Raw genomic sequence first — 26,583 nt, 5'->3', positions numbered from 1 at the left:
TTTCCACATTGATGGTGTGCCTGCTGAGGAACCCCGGCACATTGCTTGGGTCAGGGCTGGATGAAGACAGGTTGAGGCTTTAAGCCATATCAAGATTCAGAGGCTCCGTACCATAAAAATAGCGAGGAAAAGTGTATTGTACTATAAGAGGAAGAGCAATGGAAGGGTACCACTCCACATTAGGGACTGGTTGTAGTTAAACAGTGTTAGAGAGCCTTCTCTGAGGATGTGTATAAAAGGATGAATAAAGTAAGATGATCTGAACTTCTTTTAAACTGGCTCTAGTTTGCATTTATGGCCTCCAGTATTAAATGCTGTGTTGCCACGCTTTCTCTACATTAGGCAATTCTGCTGTAAGTCACACTAGACTTTCCAACGTATTTAAGCCAAAGCGATTTTGTCGTAGTTATCTTGCATCTTAGTTATCCCCAACATATTTTGAGGCTCCTCATAATATCGGACCCTAAGCCATGGCCTACTTGGCTTGTTCTGAAATCTGGCACCGGCTCAGGTGCTCCAGGGCATATTCTAGAGTTCACTCTGTGTGGGTCGCTAGCCTGAACTGCATGGACAAACAACACTGGCTAGAACTTGCTTAGGGAACTGTAGAACTTTACAAGTGGGATCTGCAACAAATTGTTGTAGCGTAGAGTGCTGTTCAGGATCCCAGCCCCTGGACTCCATTCTTACCACCACCACCATCTTCCCCCGTCTCAATAGCTGGCATTCTGTGGTCAGTGAGCATACTCAGTCCTCATTGAACTGTTTTGGTGTTCCCTGCCATGGGGAAAAGGTGTGTTCTAAAGTGGTTGTACGTCCGCAAGCTTTGGGGAACTCTGAAACCTGCCGATACAGCCCTCTTGTGCATGGGCAGTATTATTTTGGCTACACTAGTGATGATTTCCTCTTCATCTCACCATTCCTTCAAGGAATCCCAGGTGGCAGATATAGCTGTCTCCCGGGCCCTACATTTTATCTGCACAATTGGGGATTTGAAGCCGTGCTTTGCCAGTTCTAGTCCAACCACAGCACAATGAAAGGGTAACGGCAACTGCGTTTTATTCCACACAGTGGGCCAGTTCAGACAACACGCTTAAGCCATGGTTGGGCTCCTAACCTTTTTGCAGCAAATGGTTATTGAGGGTGTTAAAACCGTGGTTATGTAGCCACCGTAGTTAGGAATGGTTCACACGACATGCTAAGTCATAGTTCACATGACATCCATAATGCTTAACTCAAAATGCGTAACCACCGTGGCTTAGCACGTTGTCTGAACAGGGTCACTGTGTTACTCGTCCTCTCATCAAGCAACTCCTACTAAATTTCTGGTGAGCCTCCAGGACTTCTAGGACCACACTGCTTTTGGTTTTCAAACCTGCTAGCTTCAGAGTAGAATGTTTCCACCAGGAATCCTCTTCCATGCAACTCGAGCGTGATAAAGACGATTCTGGCAACATTTCTGCTGTAAGTCACACTACATGCGACGCGGGAACAATGTGTCCTTGGATTGGCTCAGAAAAAATATCCCAAGAACTTCCGCTTTGGGTTTCGGGAGATCTTATTTGTTTCCGACGTAATCAGAGGCGAGTTTGGGAGAGAGCAGCAGGCTCCTGAGTAAAAAGTTTGAGTTCCAAAAAGTTTGGAGAAGGCAGGTACATCACAGCAGCTGGCTGCTGATTGGATAGTGTCTGCCCCTGTTATATTTCCCATGTAGTGCCTTTTCTTTAAGATGGAGGTGGGAGAACTTTGGCCTAAAAACTGGAAAGCTGGCAGGAGCAAGAGAAGGAAAATGTGCTTGCTTTTTCTTTTAGGAACAGTTTGAGCTGGAGGATTTAGAGGAACACTAATTCGAAGAATTAATTAATTTTTGGAAGGAGGCACCTTCTGGGAAATGTCTTCAACAGTAGGCCTGTAACCATGGATCTACCATTGACTCTGTTCAGACGACACGCCAAGCCACAGTGGTTAAGTATTGTTGTAGATCACAAGCTGAATATGAGCCAACAGTGTGATGTAGCTGCGAAAAAGCAAATGCTATTTTGGGCTGCATTAATAGAAGTATAGCTTCCAAATCACATGAGGTACTGGTTCCTCTCTATTCGGCCCTGGTTAGGCTTCATCTAGAGTTTTGCGTCCAGTTCTGGGCTCCACACTTCAGGAAGGATGCAGATAAGCTGGAGCATGTTCAGAGGAGGGCAAAGAGGATGATTAGGGGTTTGGAAACAAAGCCCTATGAGGAGAGACTGAAAGGACTGGGCATGTTTAGCCTGGAGAAGAGAAGATTGTGGGGAGACATGATAACACTCTTCAGATACTTAAAAGGTTGTCACACAGAGGAGGGCCAGGATCTCTTCTCGATCCTCCCAGAGTGCAGGACACGGAATAATGGGCTCAAGTTAAAGGAAGCCAGATTCCAGCTGGACATCAGGAAAAACTTCCTGACTGTTAGAGCAGTACGACAATGGAATTAGTTACCTAGGGAGGTTGTGGGCTTTCCCACACTAGAGGCCTTCAAGAGGCAGCTGGACAGCCATCTGTCAGGTATGCTTTAAGGTAGATTCCTGCAATGAGCCAGGGGTTGGACTCGATGGCCTTGTAGGCCCCTTCCAACTCTACTATTCTATGATTCTGTTAGTATTTTGAGCTCAACGTTGTGGCTTAGGGTGTCGTGTGAACCATTCCTAACCATGGTGGTTACATAACCGCAATTTAAACACGCGCACTAAGCATTTGCTGCAAAAGGGTTAGCAGCCTAACCATGGCTTAGTGTGTTGTCCGAACAGGCCCATTGACTATAGTGGTTGATCGAAGGGGCTTCTTTGGGCAGAGCAGGAGTTTTGGCGGAGTGGAGCTGAGAGACAGTGTGGTGGTAGCAGATGGAGTAGGTAAGACTTGTAGCGCGCACCCACCCACACCCACACTTCTTGGAGATACTAGCTGCCACTGACCACATTAAAACAAATCCCCGCATATGGAAAAATAGACTGTTGGGATTCTCTCCTAACCTTTTCCCTGAAATGCTAGGTTTCCGTGCCTGGGGATATTTTGAATAGAGGACCCACTTGCACTCCAAGTTTGTACCTCCTGTGCTTTCTGTGGAAAACTAAGCCAGATAATGTGCTAATGGTTTCTAAATAGCATTTTAAAAAACAATTCCTTCCCCAAGTGAACTCTTTAGAGCTTCAATGTGCCATTGCTTCTTTAGTGGGAGAGCCACTGTGGCCGTGTTTCGTGTGGCTATTTTAGAGCATGGAGTTGTCACTCTTGTAAGCTTCTCCTATTCTGCTACCTTTGGGAGTACAGTCTTCCCTGGAACCCAGTGGGAACTGAATGGCATTCTTTGGCTTAAACAGTAGGTGTTAAATTTCTTAACAGTTGTGGAAGCCTCTTTCTTACGACCGATGACTTCAGTCAGCCAAACCAAGCTTTTGGCAGGCAGCGATTTTAATGTGTGCCGGTAAACAGGGCCAGAAATGTAACTGAGATTGGCAGCTATAAACATGTAAGATCCCCGCGGCTGCTTTGAAGTGGGGGGCGGTGGAGGCGGGGGAATTACAGCACTGAGTTGTCTTTTCAAAAGAGACAAATCTTTTTTCGTAAGTAAACTTGCTTCCTTCACTCGAACATGAGTTATTCAATGCATCCATGTTGGGAGCAGGCAGGCAGAGAGGCCGGCTTGTCAGAGCACATTACTTTGTTTTATCAAGTGTGCACATTCTTTGAGGGTGGGAGGGAGGATTTATAGCTGAGCAGGAGGCAACGTATTTTCGTTGTATGTGCTTCACGTTTCTTTTCTCCCCCCCACCCATTTTTTTTGTGTGTGTTTTCGGCTGTTGTTGTGGTTGGATGTTCTGTGCATGTTTTGGTCTGGCTTTGAGAATTTGACCAGGCCTCCAAAGAAAGGGAAAAGCAGGAAGTATTTTCTGGCCAAACTAATACCTGACACGTCCTTTCAAATGTGACCCCTCTTTGTGCGGGGTGGGGTGGGGTGGAGGAAACCACAAAAAACAATACATCTGGTAATATTAGAAACAGCACCATTTAAATATAAATAATCACAAGGTCAGTAAATGTGAGTTAATGGTATGATTTGGGGTGTGTGTGTGTGTGTGTGTGTGTGTGTGTGAGAGAGAGAGAGAGAGAGAGAGAGAGAGGCACATAGGAAGTGTATTTTAAACCATGGGAGAGGAGACATGATAGAGGTGTTATTATTATTATTATTATTATTATTATTATTATTATTATTATTATTTATTTATATAGCACCATCAATGCACATGGTGCTGTACAGAGTAAAACACACAATTACAAAATACACAGAGTGTACACAATTACGCATGGTGTGGAGAATGTGGCTATGGAGACATTTTTTTCTCCCTCTCCCATAATACTAGAACCCAAATGAGGTCATCCCATGAAGCTGATTGGTGGGAGATTCAGGACCGATAAAAGGAAGTACTTCTTCACACAGCGCAGAGTTGAATTATGGAACTCACTACCACAAGATGTGGGGATGGCCACCAATTTGGATGGCTTTAAAAGGAGGTTGGAAAAATTCCTGGAGGAGAAGGCTATCCATGGCTTCTACTCCTGATGGCCTTGGCTTTATATTTGATTCCTCGCTCTCCTTTATTCCTCATATCGAGGCAGTAGCTAAATCTTGTCGTTTCTTCCTGTATAATATTGCCAGGATTCGACCATTTTTGTCTGTCTCTTCTGCCAAGACTCTCGTTCACGCACTGGTTATCTCTCGGTTGGACTACTGCAACCTCCTCCTCTCTGGCCTCCCCTCATCTCACATCAGTCCGCTGGTCTCTGTCCACCACTCTGCCGCTAAGATCATCTTCCTGGCCCGCCGCTCTGACCATGTCACTCCGCTTCTGAAATCTCTTCATTGGCTCCCAATTCACTCCAGAATCCAATATAAACTTCTCCTGTTGACCTTCAAAGCTTTTCACGGTCTAGCTCCTGCCTATCTCTCCTCTCTCATCTCACACTATTGCCCCGCTCGTGCTCTTCGCTCCTCTGATGCCATGCTTCTTGCCTGCCCAAGGGTCTCTACTTCCCTTGCTCGGCTTCGTCCATTTTCCTCTGCTGCCCCTCATGCCTGGAATGCTCTTCCAGAACACCTGAGAACTACCAACTCAATCACAGCTTTCAAAACACAGCTAAAAACTTTTCTTTTCCCTATAGCTTTTAAACTTTGAGCTTGTTCTGACTCTATACTGTTAGCTTCACCCTTCCCGGTGCCTGTTTACACTTCCCTGTGCCTGTTTGCATTCTCTTTCCCTCCTTATTGTTTACTACAACTTTATTAGATTGTAAGCCTATGCGGCAGGGTCTTGCTATTTACTGTGTTATCTGTACAGCACCATGTACATCGATGGTGCTATATAAATAAATAATAATAATAATAATAATGGCTATGTGCTACCTCCAGTATCTGAGTCAGTAAGCTTATACACATTGGTTGCTGGGGAACATGGGTAGGGCAGTGCTGTTGCATCGTGTCTTGCTTGTGGGTTCCCGATCAACAGCTGGTTGGCCACTGTGTGAACAGAGTGCTGGACTGGATGAGCCCTCGGTCTGATTCAGCATGGTTCTTCTTACATTCTTATGAGGGGCACCTTTTCAAACCCATAGGCTGAATCATAGAATAGCAGAGTTGGAAGGGGCCTACAAGGCCATCGAGTCCAACCCCCTGCTCAATGTAGGAATCCACCCTAAAGCATCCCCGACAGATGCTTGTCCAGCTGCCTCTTGAAGGTCTCTAGTGTGGGAGAGCCCACAACCTCCCTAGGTAACTGAATGAGTTATTCCATTCAGAGAAGCCCTTGGAGGTCACAGACCATTGGTGGGCGTGGCCAGAGGTAAAAAGGGTGCAGCATGAAATACATGGAACAATGGAAGTTGTAGTCCAAAATATCTGGGGGGCATCAGGTTGGAGAAGGCTCCTTTAAACAGAATGCCTCAATCACCATCTCCCTACATCCCGGCAACATGCTATATAAATTCCAAACATTTGCTCTTCAGCCAGCATTTCTGCTCCCTCCGTCTTGGTGGCTTATTTCTTGGTTGGCAGCACAGCTAACTCTCTATCAGGCTTGTGCTTGGAATAGGGACACATAACTGTTTCTTTTTCCTGTGAACCCGCTGCACCAGCTCTTGGCGTTTTGCCAGCCGAGTGAGCGGTTTTGTCTGCGACTGACCTAATTCTCCAACAGTGGATTGTTCAGTGATATCCACTGCTCGAGGCAGCTGGAGCGCCCAACTTTCCCCAGGGACTGTAAATTTGACCGTGAATTTGCCTGCTTCCTAAACGAAGTGAACTGGTTCACTTGCAAACTTGGCTTTCTTGCAAGATTGTGCTTCTCTTTTCGGTGGTGTTCCTGATCACAGTGCGATAGGGCTGCAAGAAAGGCAAATGCTATTTTGGGCTGCATTAATAGAAGTATAGCTTCCAAATCGCGTGAGGTACTGGTTCCTCTCTATTCAGCCCTGGTTAGGTATCTAGAGTATTGCATCCAGTTCTGGGCTCCACAATTAAAGAAGGACTCAGATAAGCTGGAACGTGTTCAGAGGAGGGCAACCAGGATGATCAGAGTTCTGGAAACGAAGCCCTATGAAGAGAGACTGAAACAATTTTGCATGTTTAGCCTGGAGAAGAGAAGATTGAGGGGAGACATGAGAGCACTCTTCAAATACTTAAAAGGTTGTCACACAGAGGAGGGCCAGGATCTCTTCTCGCTCCTCCCAGAGTGCAGGACACGGAATAACGGGCTCAAGTTAAAGGAAGCCAGATTCCAGCTGGACATCAGGAAAAACTTCCTGACTGTTAGAGCAGTACGACAATGGAATCAGTTACCTAGGGAGGTTGTGGGCTCTCCCACACTAGAGGCCTTCAAGAGGCAGCTGGACAACCCTCTGTCAGGGATGCTTTAGGGTGGATTCCTGCATTGAGCAGGGGGTTGGACTCGATGGTTTATAGGCCCCTTCGAACTCTACTATTCTATGATTCCATGATCACTCTCACTTTGAAGGACCATTTTATCCTGAAACACATGGGCTACTAGGTTGTTGCGGGGCCTGCTTGATATTTAGTAGCTGAGGTTTCCTTATCTGGTTAATTCTTTGACTTCAAAACCATCATGAACTTTAAAAAAACAAACCAGCATTGCAAAATTGAGCCACGTTGGCCACCTTTAAGAGAATATGCGAACGAAACGTTACATCCAAGGACAGAACCTTTTCGATAATCCTTCCTTAGTGAAGTTAAAAGGAAAGAAGAACAAAAATGCTACAAAGATAACTTCAGGCTAAACATTATGTTCCTTAAAGATGGGTATTACCACCTACAGCCATACTACCTTGAACACACCTGATCTCGTCTGATCTTGGAAGCTAAGCAGGGTCAGGCCTGGTTAGTACCTGGATGGGAGACCGCCTGGGAATACCGGGTGCTGTAGGCTAAAACAACAACAACAAAAAAGATGGGTACTTCCAATTTTTGTATGTTTTTGCGGTTTTAAATTGTATGTTTTTGTGATTTAAAATTTTTGTATATTGTTTTTAAGTGTTTTTATCCTATGTAAACCGCCCAGAGAGCCTCGACTATGGGGCGATATACAAATGATGATGATGATGATGATGATGATGATGATGATGATGATGATGATAATGATAATAATAATATAGAGGAAAGGGCTTACTGATAAATAAACTTTGCTTAGCATAAAATTGAGTCCTAAAAGGTGCCGATTCCTACTCAGACCTATTTATGCTACACTGCTTCATCTGGAGACACCGTGTTGTTTTACTTACAATTGTAATGCTGGAATTGTTGAATTCTGCTCAGTACTGTCTGCAGGCAGAGGCTTTACAGCAGAGAGACAATGAGTTACTAGGGGCAGCGGATGTCCCCCCATGGACTGGATAACAACAGGGTGTGTGGCCACACCCCCTGATGCCACATGGGGCGGCCATGTCCCCTGACATCATCACTGTGATCAACCTCTAAGGATCGGGAATTCCCGCCCCCTTCCCAAGCCCCCGGGCCTCCGAGGGCTGCGTGAGCACAGTCCGTGGGCCAGAGATTCCCCTCCACTACTTTACAGGGTTTCATTTGGGAGACAGTCCCAGCCCCGGCTATTTGACACCCTTCAACTGGGACTACCAGAGGTTGAACCTGAGGCCTTACATATGGAGCGTCTATGCTCTACCATGATACGTTCTAGAATGCTGCACATCGCGGACTTGAATATGTGATCCCAAGGCCCCCTTCAAAGCAGCAGTGCTACTTTTACCCCTCTGAGGGTGAAAGAACAAGGTCTGGGTCTCCCTCAGTCCCACCTTGCAAAGGGAGGCCACAGCGTCCTGTTGCAAGTGTGGGTAGTTTGCTAAACCATACTTTCCTGATGCATGATGAGAGGTTTTTATGTCCAGTGTTTTGACCAAATATATATTGGACTGGGCAAATGTAACCACCACTGGGGTGCTACTGACAATTGCCATGGGCTTTGGATCTCTAAAGCACAAAATTGGGTAATCTCTCTCTTTTTTGGGTTGATCTATTTTGGATTCTTCTGCCGCCCCCAGACTGCAGGACGGCCTGCCGGAAGAGATTCATCAACTTAACTCTCTCTCTCTCTCTCCAAGCTTAAGACAGCTATAAAGTGTAGCCTCTTCTGGCAGGCCTACCCAGATGAATTTTAAACCAAGAATTTTTAAGATGTCTTGATTGTTTTTTGATATTGTATTGATTTGATATGCCCTTTTAATTAATTTTATGTGTTTGATTTATATTGTATTGTGTTAGTAATGTTGTTCCCCGCCTCAATCCAAAGGGAGAGGCGGGTAAGAAATAATTATATTATTATTGTTGTTATTATTATTATTATTGGTGTATGATCCCATTCCACAGAACTCCTCATCAGAAAAAACAGCTCCCCTTGTTCTGTTCAGCTGAGAACCATCTACCTAGCCTTCCTACATGCTAAAAATATATATATATCTGCAATCTACAGTGCTTTTTATACTGTGTTTGTGTTTATACTGTGTTTATACTGTATTTGTGTTTTTAGACTATTGGTTGTTTTATTATGGTTTTAATTTTTGTGAACCACCCAGAGAGCTTCGGCAATTGGGCGGTATAAAAATGTAATAAATAAAATAAAATAAACTCAAAAATGTATACTTAGTCTTGCCATTTGCGTAGCATTTTTAGCCTGTAGAAAAGGATTTTGCAATGCAATAGGCCATTTCCCCTTTTATTATTTACTTATTTTATTTATTTATTACATTTATATACCGCCCCACAGCCAAAGCTCTCTGGGCGGTTTACAACAGTTAAAAACAGTGAGCATTAAAAAGTATACAAAAATTTAAAACCATAAAAAACATAAAAAACAACAGTATAAAAACAACAGTATCCATTTTAAAACAACAGTTCTAAGGTCTGTTTTTTTTTAAAAAAAAAACTTAGCGTTGTTAAATGCTGTTAAATACCTGGGAGAAGAGAAAAGTCTTGATGTGGCGCCGAAAAGATAACAACATTGGTGCCAGGCGGGCCTCATTGGGGAGATCATTCCATAATTGAGGGGCCACCACTGAAAAGGCCCTCTCCCTTGTTGCCGTCCTCCGAGCTTCCCTCGGAGGAGGACCTTAGATGTTATCCGTTCCATTGATTTTTTAAAATATTGTGCCTCGAAATTTCCAATTATAATATTGACTATTCTGTAGCATTTATTAGCAAAACCCAGGAGGGTGGATCAGGGTGTACAAAGTCTCCTCCTGTTCAGGGCGTAGCACTAAGTTGCTTGGAGTAATGCATCTTGAATGTTTATAGGTATTGTGAATTCAAAAGGTAACCAAACCAAACCATGTTTTCTGACTTTGTTTTTTCATCTGTCTGTTTCAGGACCAAGAAGAAAATAAAGGAGCCACAAGCTGGCCAGAGTTCTACATTGATCAGCTGAACTCCATGGCTGCTGTAAGTGCGGTTCCTAGAAATTACTTTCTGGTTTATGTTAAAAAAAAACACGTTCTGAGAATTAAGACCTGGGCTGCGTGTACTTGGTGTAGCATTCAGTGTTTGTTAACTCCCAACACTGAAATGAATGGGAGTTAAGCTAGTCATTCATTTCAATGGATCTACGCTAAAGTCTATGCTAAATGGGACTAATGTTGGATACTATCCTTGGAGCTTTAAAAAAAATGGAATTTTGTACCTGGCATAAACCATGCAAATTATCCATTGCATACTGTTACTTTTGCATTCTTTATTGGTTATTCTGGTCATATGGAAAGGATGGTGAACTATGCAGGGCATAGTAGCCCAAGGGGCTGGAGCATCTCCCCTATCAGGAAAGGTTACAACAGCTGGGATTGTTTAGCTTGGAAAAAAAGGAGGCTGAGGGGAGACATGATAGAGGTGTACAAAATTATGCATGGTATGGAGAATGTGAATAGGGAGGCATTTTTCACCTTCTCTCAAAATACTAGAACCCAAAGGGATCAATCCCATGAAGTTGTTTGGTGGAAGATTCAGGACAGATAAAAGGAAGGACTTCTTCATGCAGCGCGTAGTTAAATTATGGGATTCACTGCCACAAAATGTGGTGATGGCCACCAATTTGGATGGCTTTAAAATGGGGGTTGGATAAATTCCTGGAGGAGAAGGCTGTCAATGGCAACTAGCCCTGATGGCCATGTGCTACTTCCAGTATCAGAGACAGTAAACCTGTGTGTACCAGTTGCTGGGGAACTTGGGTGGGAGGGTGCTTTTGCACTGTGTCCTGCTTGTTCATCCCTGGCCGATGGTTGGTTGGCCGCTGTGTGAACAGAGTGCTGGACTAGATGGAACCTTGGTCTGATCCAGCAGGGCTCTTCTGATGTATTCCGTTCTCCCTTTGATCTTCCACAAGTGTTGTCAACACAATTCCAAGCATACGTTAGTAGTCATAAGGCAGGAGTGGGAGCTTTCGCCCCACCAGAGGGCAGGATTCAATGTCAGAGACGCTCTCTGGGGCCACATTTCAGGGGTGGGAGGGGCCGAAGGCAAAAGCAATAGTGCTAACATTCAATAAAGGCAAAGCGTATTTTAATTTACACCTCTCGTTGCCTGTAAATACGCCTTAGGAGAAACATTTCAACGTTTTAGAATGCAGCGGGAAACATGCAAAAGCTGGAAAAACGCCATATCATAAGTGGTCAGAGGAAGGGTTGCGCAGCCATTTGGAAACCAGGAGGGATGGATTGGGACCTCAGGTGGGGGGGGCAGATTTGCTTCATCTGCCTGAGGTTCCCCACCCCTGCCATAAGAGCTAGAAACTTTCTTTTTAAAAAAAATGAAAGCTGAGATTCTTCGAAAGCTGTTGTTGCCTGTCCTGTGCTCCTGCAGAATCACAGGCGCACAGCTGTAATTAAAGCCATTCACCCACAGCGTGCATCCTGTGCCCAACACCTTTGTTGCACAATTTCTGCCGCTGTTCATAGAATCATAGAATAGTATAGTTGGAAAGGGCCTATAAGGCCATCAAGTCCAGCCCTCTGCTCAATGCAGGAATCCACATTAAAGCATATGTTGCAGATGGCTGTCCAGCTGCCTCTTGAACGCCTCTAATGTGAGAGAGCCCACAACCTCCCTAGGGAATTCATTCCATTGTCGTACTGCTCTAATAGTCAGGAAGTTTTTCCTGATGTCCAGCTGGAATCTGGTTTCCTGTACTTTGAGCCCATGATTTCTTGTCCTGCACTCTGGGATGAACGAGAAGAGATCCTGGCCCTCCTCTCTGTGACAAACTTTCAAGTATTTGAAGGGTTGTGCAAAGCAGTCCTTTCCATTTGTTTACGGGTCTTCTCTCTTGCACTGTGTTGCAGAGGGGACATACCTACACTGGTAGGGCGTTTAGATAAAGGAGAGGCGAAGGCGGTGTGCAAAATGTCCGAACGGACTCCGACTCCAGCTGTCTAAGCAACTGCAGGGGCAGAGTGCCACATGTGTGTTTGCAGATGTGGGGGAGATTTGTGTCTACAAACGTTCTGACAACTTCAACAAGAACCCTTGATCAAAGAAAACAGACCCAGCTTGTCTTTAAGCGAGCTGATTTATAGGCCCTTTGGGGTGAGGGTTACCTAGTTAAACACCAACAGGAGCGAGTGCCTGGCAGGGGCAGCTAGGATTATCGAACCGGGTTAGAGAGGCGGCAGCAGCTGCTTCTTCTCCTCCTCCTCCTCCTCCTCCGCCTCCTTCTTTGCAAGCACAGCATCTGCAGTTCCTTTGACCAGGGCGAGACTGTGTCTTCCCTCTGTGTGATTGTGTGGAGCCTTGGACCAGTGGAGGCCTGCAGTGCTGTCCCGATCCTCGGCGTATATTTTAGAAGGAAACACAGCCATTTATATCCTAGCACCTTTCATAGCTGATGCTGTGTAGAAGTAGCTTAGACTCAGGAACCATTTCTGAGCTCCCTTAAGAACGTAAGAAGAGTCCTCCTGGATCAGACCAAGGGTCTATCTAATCCAGCATCCTAATTTGCCACAATGGCCACCCAGATGGTCCTGGGAATTCCAAAAGCAGCCTCTCCAGTCCCTCCCCTCTTCACTCAATGGAACGTCCCCTTTCTGAAGTCAAGGTCCCGACGTCGGAGTGGCCGCCAGTGTGGTTCTTTCCGCACTGGCTGCGAGGTCAGCCTTTTTCCGTTCACTTCCTGCCACCACTTTTTCTCTTTCTCCCTCTTCCTTCCAGAGCAGCGAGCTGCCATGCAGAGGAATGATCTAGTGGTGGCTCGTGGCTCCCATGTCAGTGGGGCGGTGAATCCGCTCCGGGTTTCAGTCAGAACTTTAAAGGAGCTATCCAAGGCGTGGAAGCACCATGGATAGCTCCTTTAGAGTTCTGACTAAAACCTGGAGCGGATTCACCACCCCACTGACATGGGAGCCACCAGCCTCCACTAGAAAGATCACTTTTGCCAGAGGTATGGACTGATCACCCGCAGAGGGCTTTTAAAATTAGGCCGAGGGCCGCATGAAATTACTCCAATTACCTGCCCCCCACCCCTGTTTTAAATAAACTCATTCTCATTTTTAAAGAAGGGAGAATTTGAAAGTTTCCTGCCCTAGTAATCTGCCCCTGGCACACTAGTAGTGAAACGTTTTGCACGCCAGCTGTCTGGTCTGTGGGATTCGCTGGGCAACCACAATTCTGATGGGGTGTTTTTTTGTGTGTGTTTTTGAAGTTTTCTTCCATTGTGGTAACGTCTAGGATTCTGGACATAACTACAAATTTGTGTCTCTCAGATGTGGCTACTGTTTTGTTAGAGCCATAAAAAGCCTTGCAAATATTCAGTGTGCCCTATTGCATTTCAGCCGTGCTGCCAGAAAATCTTATCCGGTTGGGTTTTTTTGCGGCGAATCGCTGACATGAAAGGATGACATCACTGGTTAAAGATTTCTGCAGGGCAGGGTTCCTCCTCTAACTTCTCTGTGACAGCTGTCTAATTACATCACCAACTCCAAGACGGCTTTAAGGGAAACAATAATAACTTTAATAAAAGAAAATCAAGGGAACACCCATCCCAGTTTTATTATCCAGAGATAGTTCAAGCTTATGTATTTATTGGCATTTTGAAACCAAATCCAGGCGGCTACAGTGCCAGGAGGATTGAGACGAATACATGGGCATGTGATGGATCTGCGCAAAGCCACCCGCTCAAGTGACAGGAAGCCAGATTCCAGCTGGACATCAGGAAAAACTTCCTGAATGTTAGAGCAGTACGACAATGGAACCAGTTACCTAGGGAGGTTGTGGGCTCTCCCACACTAGAGGCCTTCAAGAGGCAGCTGGACAACCATCTGTCAGGGATGCTTTAAGGTGGATCCTGCATTGAGCGGGGGTGTGGACTCGATGGCCTTGTAGGCCCCTTCCAACTCTACTCTTCTATGATTCTATGATTCTATGACCAGAGCTTAATGCAGCCTTCCCCCAACCTGGTGCCCTCCATAAATACTGGATTACTACTCCCCTCAGACATAACCATTGGCCATGTTTACTGGGGATGATAGTCCAAAATCTCTGGAGGACACCAGGTTGGAGAACTAAAATGATCACGGGACTAGAGCAACTCCTCTATGAGAGAGGGTTACAACAGCTAGGTTGGTTTAGCTTGGGGGGGAAAGTGAGTAAGAAGAGATACGTTTGGGTGTACAAAATGATGCATGGTGTGGAGAAAGTGGATAGGGAGACATTTTTCTCCCTCTCCCCTAATACTAGAACCCAAAGGGGTCAGCTCATGAGACTGATTAGTAAGAGATTCAGGACAGACAGAAGGAAGGACTTCTTCACACAGCACAAAAGTTATGGGATTCACTGCCCCAAGATGTAGTGATGGCCAACAATTTGGATGGCTCTAAAATGGAGATTGGACAAATTCCTGGAGGAGGAGGCTATCAGTGGCTACTAGTCCTAATGGCTATGTGCTGCATCCAGTATCAGAGGCAGTACACCAGTTGCTGGGTCACATGGGTGGGAGGATGCTACAAGTCCACAAAATCTGCATGACTTGGAAAAAGCCCGTCCATTCTAGAATTCTCAGGTCAGATTCACAGAAATCAGAATTCATTTAATCCATTCTGGATTTCTCTGACATCTCCAGGGGGAGAGACGAAATAGGGTACACCATGGCTGGGGAGTCTCTGGGCCTCCAGGTGTTGCTGGGTGGCAACTCCCATCAACCCCAGCCATCGTAGCCAGTGGTCAGGCATGATGGGTGTTGTAATCCAACTACATCTGGAGCGGTTGCAGTTGTTAGAGACTGGAGCCCGGTTGCAATCGTTAGAGACTGGAGCCCGGTTGCAATCGTTAAGGACTGGAGCCCGGTTGCAATCATTAGAGACTGGAGCCCGGTTGCAATCGTTAAGGACTGGAGCCCGGTTGCAATCATTAGAGACTGGAGACTGGTTGCAGTCGTTAGAGACTGGAGCCTGATTGCAATCGTTAGAGACTGGAGCCCGGTTGCAATCATTAGAGGTTGCATAAAGAGCACGTTGGATAGTGCACCGGGGGGTGGGGGTGAGCAGAAAGGAGATGTGGATCTGTTGGCAGATCTGTGGGTGCTTTGCAGTAGATCACCAAGGATTTCTAGCTCCCAGTTGTTTAACAGTAGCAGCAATGTGAGTCCACTCTACTCCTAAATTAAGGTGCTGGAATGAAGAAAGGCGTTGCTTTAGCAGGAGTGCATTTTTGTGGGAAAGAAGAGTGAGTGCCATTCAGTTGTGGTGTGCAAAACAAACTCAGTAGCTTCAAATTCATTTAATGCCAAGTGCATGTCTTTTGCACCAGGCTCCGGTTGGTGGATCTTTTGGTTCTAGTAAAAAAAAAAACTGAATAAAATACTGCAAACTTAACGTCTGCCTACCCTTGGGATAGACTGGGAATATATTTCCCATAGGCAGGGCTATGCATGACAGGAGTGAGCAGCTTGTGGTCCTCCAATTGTTGTTGGACTCCATATCCCATCAGCCCCAGTCAGTGTAGTCATTGGTTGGGGTGGTGGGAGTTGGAGTCCAACAACATCTGGATCGTCACAGGTTCCTCAGCCATGGCGTACGGAGTGCAAACCTGCAGTTGCAGAAAAGGTGCGGAACTTGCTACGGGGTGCAGACAGGGCCGGTGCTACCATAGAGGCCACTCAGGCGGCCGCCTAGAGCGCCAAGCTAAGATGGGCGCCAGGCGCAGTGCAGCGCTCACGCGCGTTGGCTATGAGCCAGCCCAGGCCGAGGATTCAGCTGGGCCTGGGCAGGCGAGATGGCACCCCGCGCCCACCCAGCTGCAGCGAAGCCAGGGACGCTGGCGTGGGGTTGGGGGCAGCTCCACGTTCGGACTTCTGCCCAGAAGCCGCCCTCCCAGAGCCGCTTAAAAATCAAACTTGGCATTTCTGGGGGTGGGGTGGGGTGAAAGAAGCTCACCTTGCCTAGGGCGCAAAATAGTCTGGCACCGGCCCTGGGTGCAGAATTCAGCAGAAGAACGTAAGAAGACCCCTGCTGGATCAGACCAAAGGTCCATCTAGTCCAGGACTCTGTTCACAGCTGTCCACCAGGGACCCACAAACAGAACACAGTGCAACAGCGCCCTCCCACCCATGTTCCCCAGCAACATGTATATAGGCTTATTGCCCCTGCTACTGGAGATCACACATAGCTACCACATCTAGGAGCCATTGGTAGCTTTCTCCCCCAGGCATTTATCCACTCCACCCCCTTTTAAAGCTATCAAAATTGGTGGCCATCACTATGTCCTGTGATAGTGAGTTCCATAATTTAACTCTGCGCTGTGTGAAGAAGTCCTTCCTTTGATCTGTCCTGAATCTCCCGCCCATCAGCTTCATGGGATAACCCCACTGGGTCCTAGTATTATGGGAGAGGGAGAAAAATGTCTCCCTATCCACATTCTCCACACTGCATCGTGTAGAATTTGTGCAAATTCACACACACACAAGCTTATAATTTTCAAAACATCTAATTAGGAAAATAATAAATTGGATAATGTTATGAACTGCCGCTGAAGAGGAGCTCCCTGGGCAACATACAATTAATTAGCTTCTTCTGGTCATAGTATAGGTCAAGGAATTGTACAGTATACTGCAATCCTCACCCCTAAGCACAGAAAATACTATTCCAGCCAGCACCCCTTATCACCAGCTTTGGAAATCTCTTAAAGTACTTGGAAGTCCAACTTGACGGCCATGAGGACTAGGAACACCCCTCTTCACCCCCATGAAATTGGAAAGAACTTCTCTCCCTTTGGAGAGCCTTCCAAAGTTGGGGTGCCTCCACACAGAAACCCACCCACCCACCCCACCATTGTAAGTGAATAATGTCTTTCTCCCACCAATAGTACTCGGAGAATTATCGTATTTGTCTATTTTCTGTGAACCACTTTGAGCACAATGTATTTGTGGAAAACGCAATATGTCAGTAAACTCGATTATGACTGACGCGACTCACCTGCCTTTCCTTTTGCAGAGAAAATCGTTGATCGCTTTGGAAAAAGAAGATGAGGAAGAGAGAAACAAAACCATAGAGAGTCTGAAGACGGCACTGAGAACCAAACCTATGAGGCAAGAGTGTGTGTGTGTGTGTGTGTGTGAGAGAACCGCATTAAAATAAAGCAACAACAGTAAATCATGAAAGCATTAAGAACTTGATGAAATAGGTGGCTTTTCAAAGCTCATCTGAACGCAGGAAGAGAGGGAGCCTAATGAATCCCTCCCGTGGAAGGCATCCAAAAGTTTTGATGCCACCACCGAGTAGGCCCTGCCTCTTGTATCCCCCTGCTGTATCTCCATTGGTGATGAGGACCGTGAGTAGAGCATTGAAAGGCAATCTGGCAGGTCCATATACAAAACGTTTCCTGTTTCTGAACTCAAGCAGAATAGAATCGAGCCGGACTTGAAACCAATTTGTATCTCTTTTTCCTTTTCTTTGTCTTTGTTTGTTCCTTCCTCGTCATGACAACTTTCCCAATGTGACGATACCCAGTGGAGGCTAGTGGCTCTAATGTCAGTAGGGCGGTGTATCCGCTCCAAGTTTCAGTCAGAACTCTAAAAGAGCTATCCAAGGCGTGACCTTTGATCGTTTCTTTAGAGTTTCTGACTGAAACTCGGAGTAGATTCATGGTCCCACTGACATCGGAGCCACCAGCCTCCACTGGCTTCACCACCTTTGCTCGAAGCAACTAATCCCTACCATTCTTCTGGATTTACACAGCCATGTCTGTCTCGCTTTCATGACAGGTTTGTAACCAGATTCATCGACCTGGACGGCTTGACGTGCATTCTGAACTTCCTGAAGAGCATGGACTATGAGACTTCGGAATCTCGCATACATACCTCTCTCATTGGATGCATCAAAGCACTGATGAACAACTCTCTCGGGAGAGCACACGTTCTGGCGCACTCGGAGAGTATTAATGTCATAGCTCAGAGTCTGAGCACGGAAAACATTAAGACAAAGGTGGCAGTGCTGGAAATCATGGGCGCTGTGTGCCTGGTTCCCGGGGGTCACAAGAAGGTACTGGAGGCCATGGTGCATTACCAAAAATATGCCAGCGAAAGGACTCGCTTCCAGGTACGGAATGTCCCATTGCTAAGCAAGTTGGTTGTATGTTGGGGAATATGACTGACGGTACTGGAAAGTGTTTTGAGAGACATTTGCTTCTCACAGCATGGACACATTCCATTTTCCCCTGTGCTGTGTCTGACCAACAGGGTTTGCAGGCTTTTGAAGCAGTACAAAATCCTGCAGATCCCCTTTGACTAGTGACAAAAATAGGACAAGTCGTTTCTTTCGAGCCTCTTTCAAAATCTCCCTGAAAAAAAGTCTTCTCTCTCCGTTTTTTGCTTTCCTAAGACATGTTAGTTAACTTTAGAGCCTGCCCTCCACCCCAGGTGCGAAAGAAAACATTTTGAGGCAGTCCTAAAACAGGGTTGGACATAAAAGTAATCAGCCTTTTAGTTTGAAGGGGCTGCTTTTTTATGTTTTTAAAAAAATCTTAATTGGGGACAGACATCCCTTACAATAAGCAACACCTGAGGTATGCCTGGAAATAAATATCAAACACACAATTAACTTTCTTACATTGAATTATAGCCGTTTAGCTTGGAAGCATGCATGATTCTATACAGCAATACAAAATTATCTAGCCAGTTTCTTAGGACAGACAAGCTAGTTCTGTGTGTGTGTGTGTGTGTGTGTGTGTGTGTGTGTGTGTGTTATTATTTTTGCATGTATGCGATACCTCTTGGATACTTTGTCTATTTTAGAATGTTTTAAGGATGTTTTAATCATATATGCTATGTTTTTAATCAGTTTTTAATGTGTTTTATGTTCATTGTTGTTCCCCGCCTCGATCCAAGGAGAGAGGCGGGTAAGAATTATTATTATTATTATTATTATTATTATTATTATTATTATTATCATCTAACGTTATTTCCAGGCCATCTTTATGGGTAGAACCCTCTTAAGACAATGTACTAGATGAAAGCCACACAAAGTAGACACAGCTCCGTATTCCATAAAATCATATTCAATAAAATACATAGAGACAGAGATTGCCAATTAAAATCAATAAAAAACAAAACTTACCAAGAAATGCATGGCTGTGTTGTTGTTGTTTTAATGTAGCTAGTTTACACTAATATCATTCTCTCCTGCTCTTCTGTGCCCAACTGTATGTTCCACAGGCGTTATTAATCCAAAACCTTCTATTCTGCAGACATTAATAAATGACCTGGATAGAAGTACGGGGCGATACCGGGATGAAGTGAGCCTCAAGACCGCCATTATGTCCTTTATCAACGCAGTTCTAAGCCAAGGAGCTGGAGTGGTAAGTTTGGAAGCTAGAGTGGGTGGCTTATTTGAGGGTTAAACCAACCCCCTGCCGCCCAGGTTCGAATGACATGACAAACCATGGCAAACTCCACCCACCCCTCCATGGGTTGAATATTCGAAATGGCCGCCTGCGTGCGGTGCAACCCATCATGGCTTAAATAAAGCCTCAGTGGGCTGTGGGGATCATGCAAACCAGTGCACTGTGTTACTGGGCAGAATGGGAGCAGCAGGAAAAGGGATGGCTCATTATCCCTGCCATTCTGGGATTCATTCCCATTTCATCCACCTACCGATACACGCTGCTGAGAACTGAACTCCCAAAGAACTGAACTACCTTCCAGAAACTTTCTGCCATATCTTAAGTTATACCGCTATTGAGAATGTGAAACGATTTAAAACTTCACTTTAGCAGAAGCCCAGTCTTTGAAAGGTCTCCACCCCCATTGCCTTTCTTCTTTTCCAGGAAAGTCTGGACTTCAGACTCCATCTTAGATACGAATTCCTCATGCTTGGAATCCAGCCTGTCATTGACAAATTAAGAGAGCATGAAAATTCCACATTAGATAGGTAAGTTTGCTGGGTTCATTCAGAGTGTCATGTGTGTGTTTTTCTCCATGCCCCCTCCCCCATGTTTCATTCTCCCTGGATTTTGGGCCTTATTGGAAATAAAAGATACGTTTTCTTACCAGCCGTGGGTTCAAGCAGGAGTTATTTAGCATGTTGAAGTTCAGACCCCACCCCTGCCTTGCACTCAGTCTTTTGGGGAGGTTACTTGGCCTTTGCGACCAGCTAAGCAGGCCTCTTGGCAGCCATTTTGTGGCGGTGGCCAGGAGGACTTCTCCAATTGCCAGATGTGACCATGGGTTCAAACAGGTTGCCTACCTCTGATCTAGACTAAAAGCGGCAACCTTCCAATAACTAAATAAAGGATACTGTTGTTTTTATGTTTTTAAACTTTGTATATTTGTTTTTAATGTAAACTTTTGTAAACTGCCCAGAAAGCTTCGGCTATGGGGCAGTATATAAATGCAATAAATAAATAAATAAGTACAAGTGCCCAAATGCATAGCCCCCAACTTTCCCCCAACTTGGTGTCCTCCAGATGTTTTGGACTCCAATTCCCATCAGCCGCAGCCAGCATGGCCAGTGGTTGGGGGTTCTACCACTTTTGTTTCTGCGTTTAATTTTGGGCAGGAATTGGATACTCTGTAGGCCCATTCTTCACCTAAGGATTATCCCAGGCAAACGGAGGGACCGTCCCTGCCTGCTCCCGGGATCCCCTGTGTGTCATTTGGATGCACAGGGATTATCCCAGGATGATCCAGGGGGTGGGGGGGAAAGGCAGGTGCAGAAACGGTCGTAGAGTTGTTAAAAGGATGTAACTGTAAGCCTTTCTGAACGAAACGTCAATCGATGGCCCGCCTACTCCAGAAATTGCTAAGTAGCACTATAATATTTTTGCAATCAGTTGACAAAATTGCTTCAATAACCCCTTGCAATAAATACGTTTTTAGTTGTCTCTTCTTCTTTCTCTTCTTTCCAGGCATTTAGACTTTTTTGAAATGCTCAGAAATGAAGATGAATTGGAGTTTGCCAAAAGGTTTGAGCTGGTATGTATCTCCTAACTTGTCTGGTACTATTTTTTGCTGGGGTTAGGATGAAAAAGGAAGAGTTCTAGCTGATTAGGGAGCACGCTAGAAACCGAGCCATTATCGCAGCCCTTTTGCAACGATCCTTGAAAACTCATCCAAAATAGGTGAAGAGCTTTTCAGTGAAATCTTTGGCAAATGGCTCCACACTCATTTTCGCTCAGCAGCAATATAAATGAATTATCCCACTTTCTCTTTGTGTGGGGTCTGTATACATTGTATATATTGTGTCTGTATACATTTACCATGTATACAGACACAGGTCACATTGGAATGCCGAAAATCCACGGTGAATTTGTCTAAAACTAATACATCTCTCACTTCATTCTGGACATGCATTCTGTTTAGGTCAGGTGAATGCCAGCATTCACTGGTGAGTCTTGGAGTTCTTGCACATTCGCAAACTCTTGTCTAGGGTTGTCAACATTCACGCAAGAATATTGACAATTTGCCTAATTTTGGGCATTTACTATTAACATTTCTTTGCACACATACACCAAATCATCCATACACACACACACACACACACACACACATTTAAATAAGAACGTAAGAAGATCCCTGCTGGAACAGACCAAGGGTCCATCTAGTCCAGCACTCTGCTCACACAATGGCCAACCAGCTGTTGGCCATGGACCAAAAAAATCAGGACATGGTGCAATAGCACCCTTCCAACCCATGTTCCCCAGCAACTGGTGCACACAGGCTTACTGCCTCCAATACTGTAGATAGCACACAACCATCAGGGCTAGTAGCCATTGATAGCCTTCACCTCCAGGAATTTATCCAACCCCCTTTTGAAGCCATCCAAATTGGTGGCCATCACTACTTCCTGTGGTAGTGAGTTCCATAATTTAACTATGCATTGTGTGAAGAAGTACTTCCTTTTATTTGTCCTGGGTCTCCCACCAGTGAGCTTTATGGGATGTCCCCTGGTTCTAGTATTTTGAGAATGTGTCTCCCTATCCATATTCTCCACACCATGGATAATTTTGAACACCTCTACATCATGTCTCCCCTTAGCCTCCTTTTTCCAAACTAAACAATCCCAGTTGATGTAACCTTCCCTAATAGGGGAGATGCTCCAGCCCCTTAATCACACACACACACACACACACACACACACACACACACACACACACAGCAAAGACTTGTCCAGAATAGAGACTGTTATGGAGTAAGTGCAATTCAGAATAGCAACTTTTAACTACCTGTGGGGATTTCAAGCAATATTTCTGCACTGGAAGCGTTACACTTATCCTCAACTATTTTCCCCCATCACAATTACACAGGTCCATATAGACACAAAGAGTGCAACCCAGATGTTCGAGCTCACAAGAAAAAGGCTGACTCATTCGGAAGCGTATCCGCACTTTATGTCTATCCTTCACCACTGTCTCCAAATGCCTTGTGAGTAAATATATTGTTTCTATCTATCACCCAGAGCTGGGTTTTTTTGGGAATTGAGGATGATGCCCCATTTCAGAACACAGACATCTTTGGAGTGAAGTTGGAAATGCTGTCGCTATGATGTGTTATAGGCCCCTTCCTACTCTACTATTCTATGATTCTATTCTATTACTCTCTGCACAAAATAATTGTTTCTGAGTTGTCGCTTTCTGCGACTTCAATTCCTTGGTCATACCTGTTCTACCAAGATGTTATTGTGGAGAAAGTCCCTATGTTTATTTAAAACAAAAGCAAAAAACCTTTCCCTTGTAGTTCACCTGCATTTGATGATTGCTCAAATGCAGAGATTGTGTGCAGACGTCTGTTTTAATTGGAAAGAAATTTTGAAGGATGTTAATTCTTCACAGGCTTCTTCCCTATTCAGTGGCTGTTCTGCCAAAAGAGGTCCCTTAAGAGCTGCATCCTTAAATATTTTACATAGTTGATTCTCTACAGTTTTCAAACAATTTTTCATGTGAAACCTGAAGCAATAGAATTGTCAACTAAAATTGCTTAGTATCTCCTGTAGATATAGAATTCATCCTTCCAAATGCTTCATGCTATCCATTTTTCCTCCCTCCCTGCTTTTGTTGAGAAGCACCATTCAGCTTTTACTGATTCAGCGTTTCTGGGAACAGATAATTTCTTGGAATGCCATAGCTGTCTTCTAACCTGACATCATTTTCTGTCCCTGCCCTACTTAGGACATTTTTTGTTGATTCGTTCTGATATCCGGCCTGTTAATGCGGTCTCTGTGCTATTTCTTAAGTCAGTTCTTCAGAGCCTTTCCTAAAAATAGAGTCCTCTTCCACTGGAAGACGTGCACTAGAAACCCAACTGTGGGATTGATTTGTCATAGAAAGGCTATTTAGATATTCTCCAAGCTGCTTCTGAAAGCCCAATATGTACATTGTTTTATTTATTTATTTATTTATTCATTTATTTATTACATTTATATACCGCCCCACAACCGAAGCTCTCTGGGCGGTTTACAACAGTTAAAAATGGCAAACGTTAAAAAGTATACAAAATTTAAAAACCATCAAAAACAGCCTTCCTCAACCTGGGGCGCTCCAGATGTGTTGGACTGCATCTCCCAGAATGCCCCAGCCACTGGCTGGGGCATTCTGGGAGTTGTAGTCCAACACATCTGGAGCGCTCCAGGTTGAGGAAGGCTGATCAAAAACATAAAAATAACAGTATAAAAGCAAACAGTATCCATTTAAAACAACCATTCTGGGAGCCATTAAAAACAAACTTAACGTTGTTAAATGCTGTTAAAATGCCTGGGAGAAGAGAAAAGTCTTGACCTGGCGCCGAACAGATAACAATGTTGGCGCCAGGCGAGCCTCATCGGGGAGATCATTCCACACTCGGGGGGCCACCACCGAGAGGGCCCTCTCCCTTGTTGCCATCCTCCGAGCTTCCCTCGGAGTCGGCACTCGGAGGAGGACCTTAGATGTTGAGCGCAGTGTACGGGTAGGTTCATGTCGGGAAAGGCCTTCCATCAGGTATTGCGGTCCCAAGCCATGTAGGGACTGCAATTATATTATAATTATAAGGCTGACCACTACCACCCACTGTAAATAGCAACTGGACGCTTGTAGGCATAACCTGTGCAAATATTCACCTTAGCAACACTTGAATGCAATTCAGTTTTTATAAAGGGATGTTAATAACAGGGCCGGCCCAACAATGAAGCATCCTGATGCGGCTGCGTTTGGTGGTGCGGAATGGGAGGGATAACGGGCTCAAGTTAAAGGAAGCCAGATTCCAGCTGGACATCAGGAAAAACTTCCTGACTGTTAGAGCAGTACAACAATGGAACCAGTTACCTAGGGAGGTTGTGGGCTCTCCCACACTAGAGGCCTTCAAGAGGCAGCTGGACAACCATCTGTCAGGGGTGCTTTAAGGTGGATTCCTGCATTGAGCGGGGGGGGGGGGGGTTGGACTCGATGGCCTTATAGGCCCCTTCCAACTCTGCTATTCTATGATTCTATGAGTGGCAAATTGTGCTGCTCTTCCCGCCCAAAGGGCCTGCCACTGTCCTGCTGGCCAGCGAACCTGCCACTCTCTCTCTCTCTCTCTCTCTCTCTCTCTCCTGCCGCCTGCCTCCTTCCTGCCCTGCTTCGCCAGCTGGCCAACAATTTGCAGCCGTGCAGCAGCAATGGCGGCTCCTCCTCCCTCCCTCCCTCAGTCGGTCATTCCCCGCCTCCTACCCCAGCTGCGAGGCTCCTGAAAGACTCTGCCGAAATATTGTGAGAGGTCTTGCAATACTTTGGCCAAATCTCAGGGATTCTGGCCAAGGGAGTGAGGAGGAGGAGGAGCTTCCTGCGGGAGGGAGGGTGCCTGCACCACCACAAAAATGTGCAAGAGGTGCATGTTAGGTCATTTTATGATTTCTTATATGAACATCAAATTCCTCAATCATCCATAGTTTTAAGGAACTCCATCTCTGTAATCTGCACACCCACCCCACCCAATTTCCCCAGTGGGCCTGTTCAGATGACACTTCAGGCTCTGTGGTTAGTGAAACTGTGGTTCTCTGGGGTTAGCACAAACCACAAGCCGTGCTGCCGCACACAACACTTTAAGCCACGGTTAGAGCCGCCAACCCTGCTGCAGACGGTCCGACTGTGGTTAATGAGTGAGCAGGGCTTAGCAAAACGCACTGCACAAGACGCCTTACACCGTGCCGCTTAACCAAAAGCCTTAACCAGCAGGGTTCAAGGTGTCTTCTGAACAGGCCCAATGTTGTTTTTCATCCCCTCCTCTTTGAAGAAAGAGATTTGGTCACCTGCGAGCCAAACTGTAACTTACATTATTTTCACCTTTTTATACCGATTGAAGTTTTGTTTTGAAGAAAAAGACGCTACGGGACTCTGATCCAAAATGTATGTCCTTGATCTGGTGGGGTGGAGGGTGCACCAGCTTCCTGCTGAAAATCACCTCCTCTGTGGCTGCTGTTTGCCCGCTTTGGTGCTGGTCCCTGCAAACGGCAGCCAGGGAGGGAAAGAACATACCCAAACACTATGATCAATCCTGTCGTTTTTTCCTTTATAATATTGCCAGGATTCGATCATTTTTGTCTGTCTCTTCTGCCAAGACTCTTGTTCATGCATTGGTTATTTCTCGGTTGGACTACTGCAACCTTCTTCTCACTGGCCTTCCTTCTTCTCACATCAGTCCGTTGGTTTCTGTTCACCACTCTGCTGCTAAGATCATCTTCTTGGCTCGCCGCTCTGACCATGTAACTCCACTTCTGAAATCTCTTCATTGGCTTCCAATTCACCTCAGAATCCAATATAAACTTCTCCTATTGACCTACAAAGCTTTTCACTGTCTAGCTCCTTCCTATCTCTCCTCTCTCATCTCACACTATTGCCCCACTCGTGCTCTTCGCTCCTCTGATGCCATGTTTCTTGCCTGCCCAAGGGTCTCTACTTCCCTTGCTCGGCTTCGTCCATTTTCTTCTGCTGCCCCTTACGCCTGGAACGCTCTTCCAGAACATTTGAGAACTACAAGTTCAATCGCAGCTTTTAAAGCTCAGCTAAAAACTTTTCTTTTTCCTAAAGCTTTTAAAACTTGATTTTGTTCTGACTTTATACTGTTAGTTTTACCCTACCCTGTGCCTGTTTGCATTCTCTTCCCTTCCTTATTGTTTTATTATGATTTTATTAGAATGTAAGCCTATGCGGCAGGGTTTTGCTATTTACTGTTTTACTCTGTACAGCACCATGTACATTGATGGTGCTATATAAATAAATAAATAAATAAATAAATAAATAAATAAATAATAAACACCCGAGGGGGGTTCAGAGGCAGGCAAAAGGGGAAGAAGACCTTCTCAGTTTTGGCCCTGAGATTGGGAAATGCTCTCCCGAGTGAGTTCTACCTGGCGCCAACCTTGTCATCTTTTCAGCACTGGCTTAAGATTTTCCTCTTCTCCCAGCCATTTCACAGCATATGACGATGGAGCTTCTTGATCTGGAAATTTTACTAGGTCTTGGTTAATTTGAATAGTTTTTAGTTGTTTTAAACTGTTTTAATTCTTTGAATGCTTTTAACCCTTGCTGAATATTTTTTAGGGAAAGTCGTCTAA

At 45.3% G+C, this 26,583-nt stretch overlaps 2 protein-coding genes and 1 non-coding gene across 4 annotated transcripts in view; all 3 read left to right on the top strand.

Annotated features, from left to right (window-relative positions):
• JKAMP (JNK1/MAPK8 associated membrane protein) overlaps nucleotides 1–26,583 on the top strand; it is a 405,493-nt gene that overhangs the window by 267,566 nt on the left and 111,344 nt on the right. The window lies entirely within an intron of this gene.
• DAAM1 (dishevelled associated activator of morphogenesis 1) overlaps nucleotides 1–26,583 on the top strand; it is a 231,023-nt gene that overhangs the window by 139,887 nt on the left and 64,553 nt on the right. For both annotated transcript variants that reach the window (XM_063118186.1, XM_063118185.1), the window contains exons 4-10: nucleotides 9,917–9,988; nucleotides 17,017–17,111; nucleotides 17,787–18,120; nucleotides 19,268–19,378; nucleotides 19,847–19,950; nucleotides 20,927–20,993; nucleotides 22,325–22,442. In XM_063118186.1, the coding sequence (XP_062974256.1) occupies nucleotides 9,917–9,988; nucleotides 17,017–17,111; nucleotides 17,787–18,120; nucleotides 19,268–19,378; nucleotides 19,847–19,950; nucleotides 20,927–20,993; nucleotides 22,325–22,442 (901 nt within the window). The remainder of the gene's footprint in view (nucleotides 1–9,916; nucleotides 9,989–17,016; nucleotides 17,112–17,786; nucleotides 18,121–19,267; nucleotides 19,379–19,846; nucleotides 19,951–20,926; nucleotides 20,994–22,324; nucleotides 22,443–26,583) is intronic.
• Nucleotides 7,351–7,469, top strand: LOC134393862 (5S ribosomal RNA). The gene has a single exon (XR_010025134.1). It is a non-coding gene; the product is annotated as a 5S ribosomal RNA (ribosomal RNA).

Source organism: Elgaria multicarinata, chromosome 2, assembly GCF_023053635.1.
Source record: "Elgaria multicarinata webbii isolate HBS135686 ecotype San Diego chromosome 2, rElgMul1.1.pri, whole genome shotgun sequence".
Classification (NCBI taxonomy): domain Eukaryota; kingdom Metazoa; phylum Chordata; class Lepidosauria; order Squamata; family Anguidae; genus Elgaria; species Elgaria multicarinata.
This window is presented reverse-complemented; position numbering and strand designations above follow the sequence as displayed.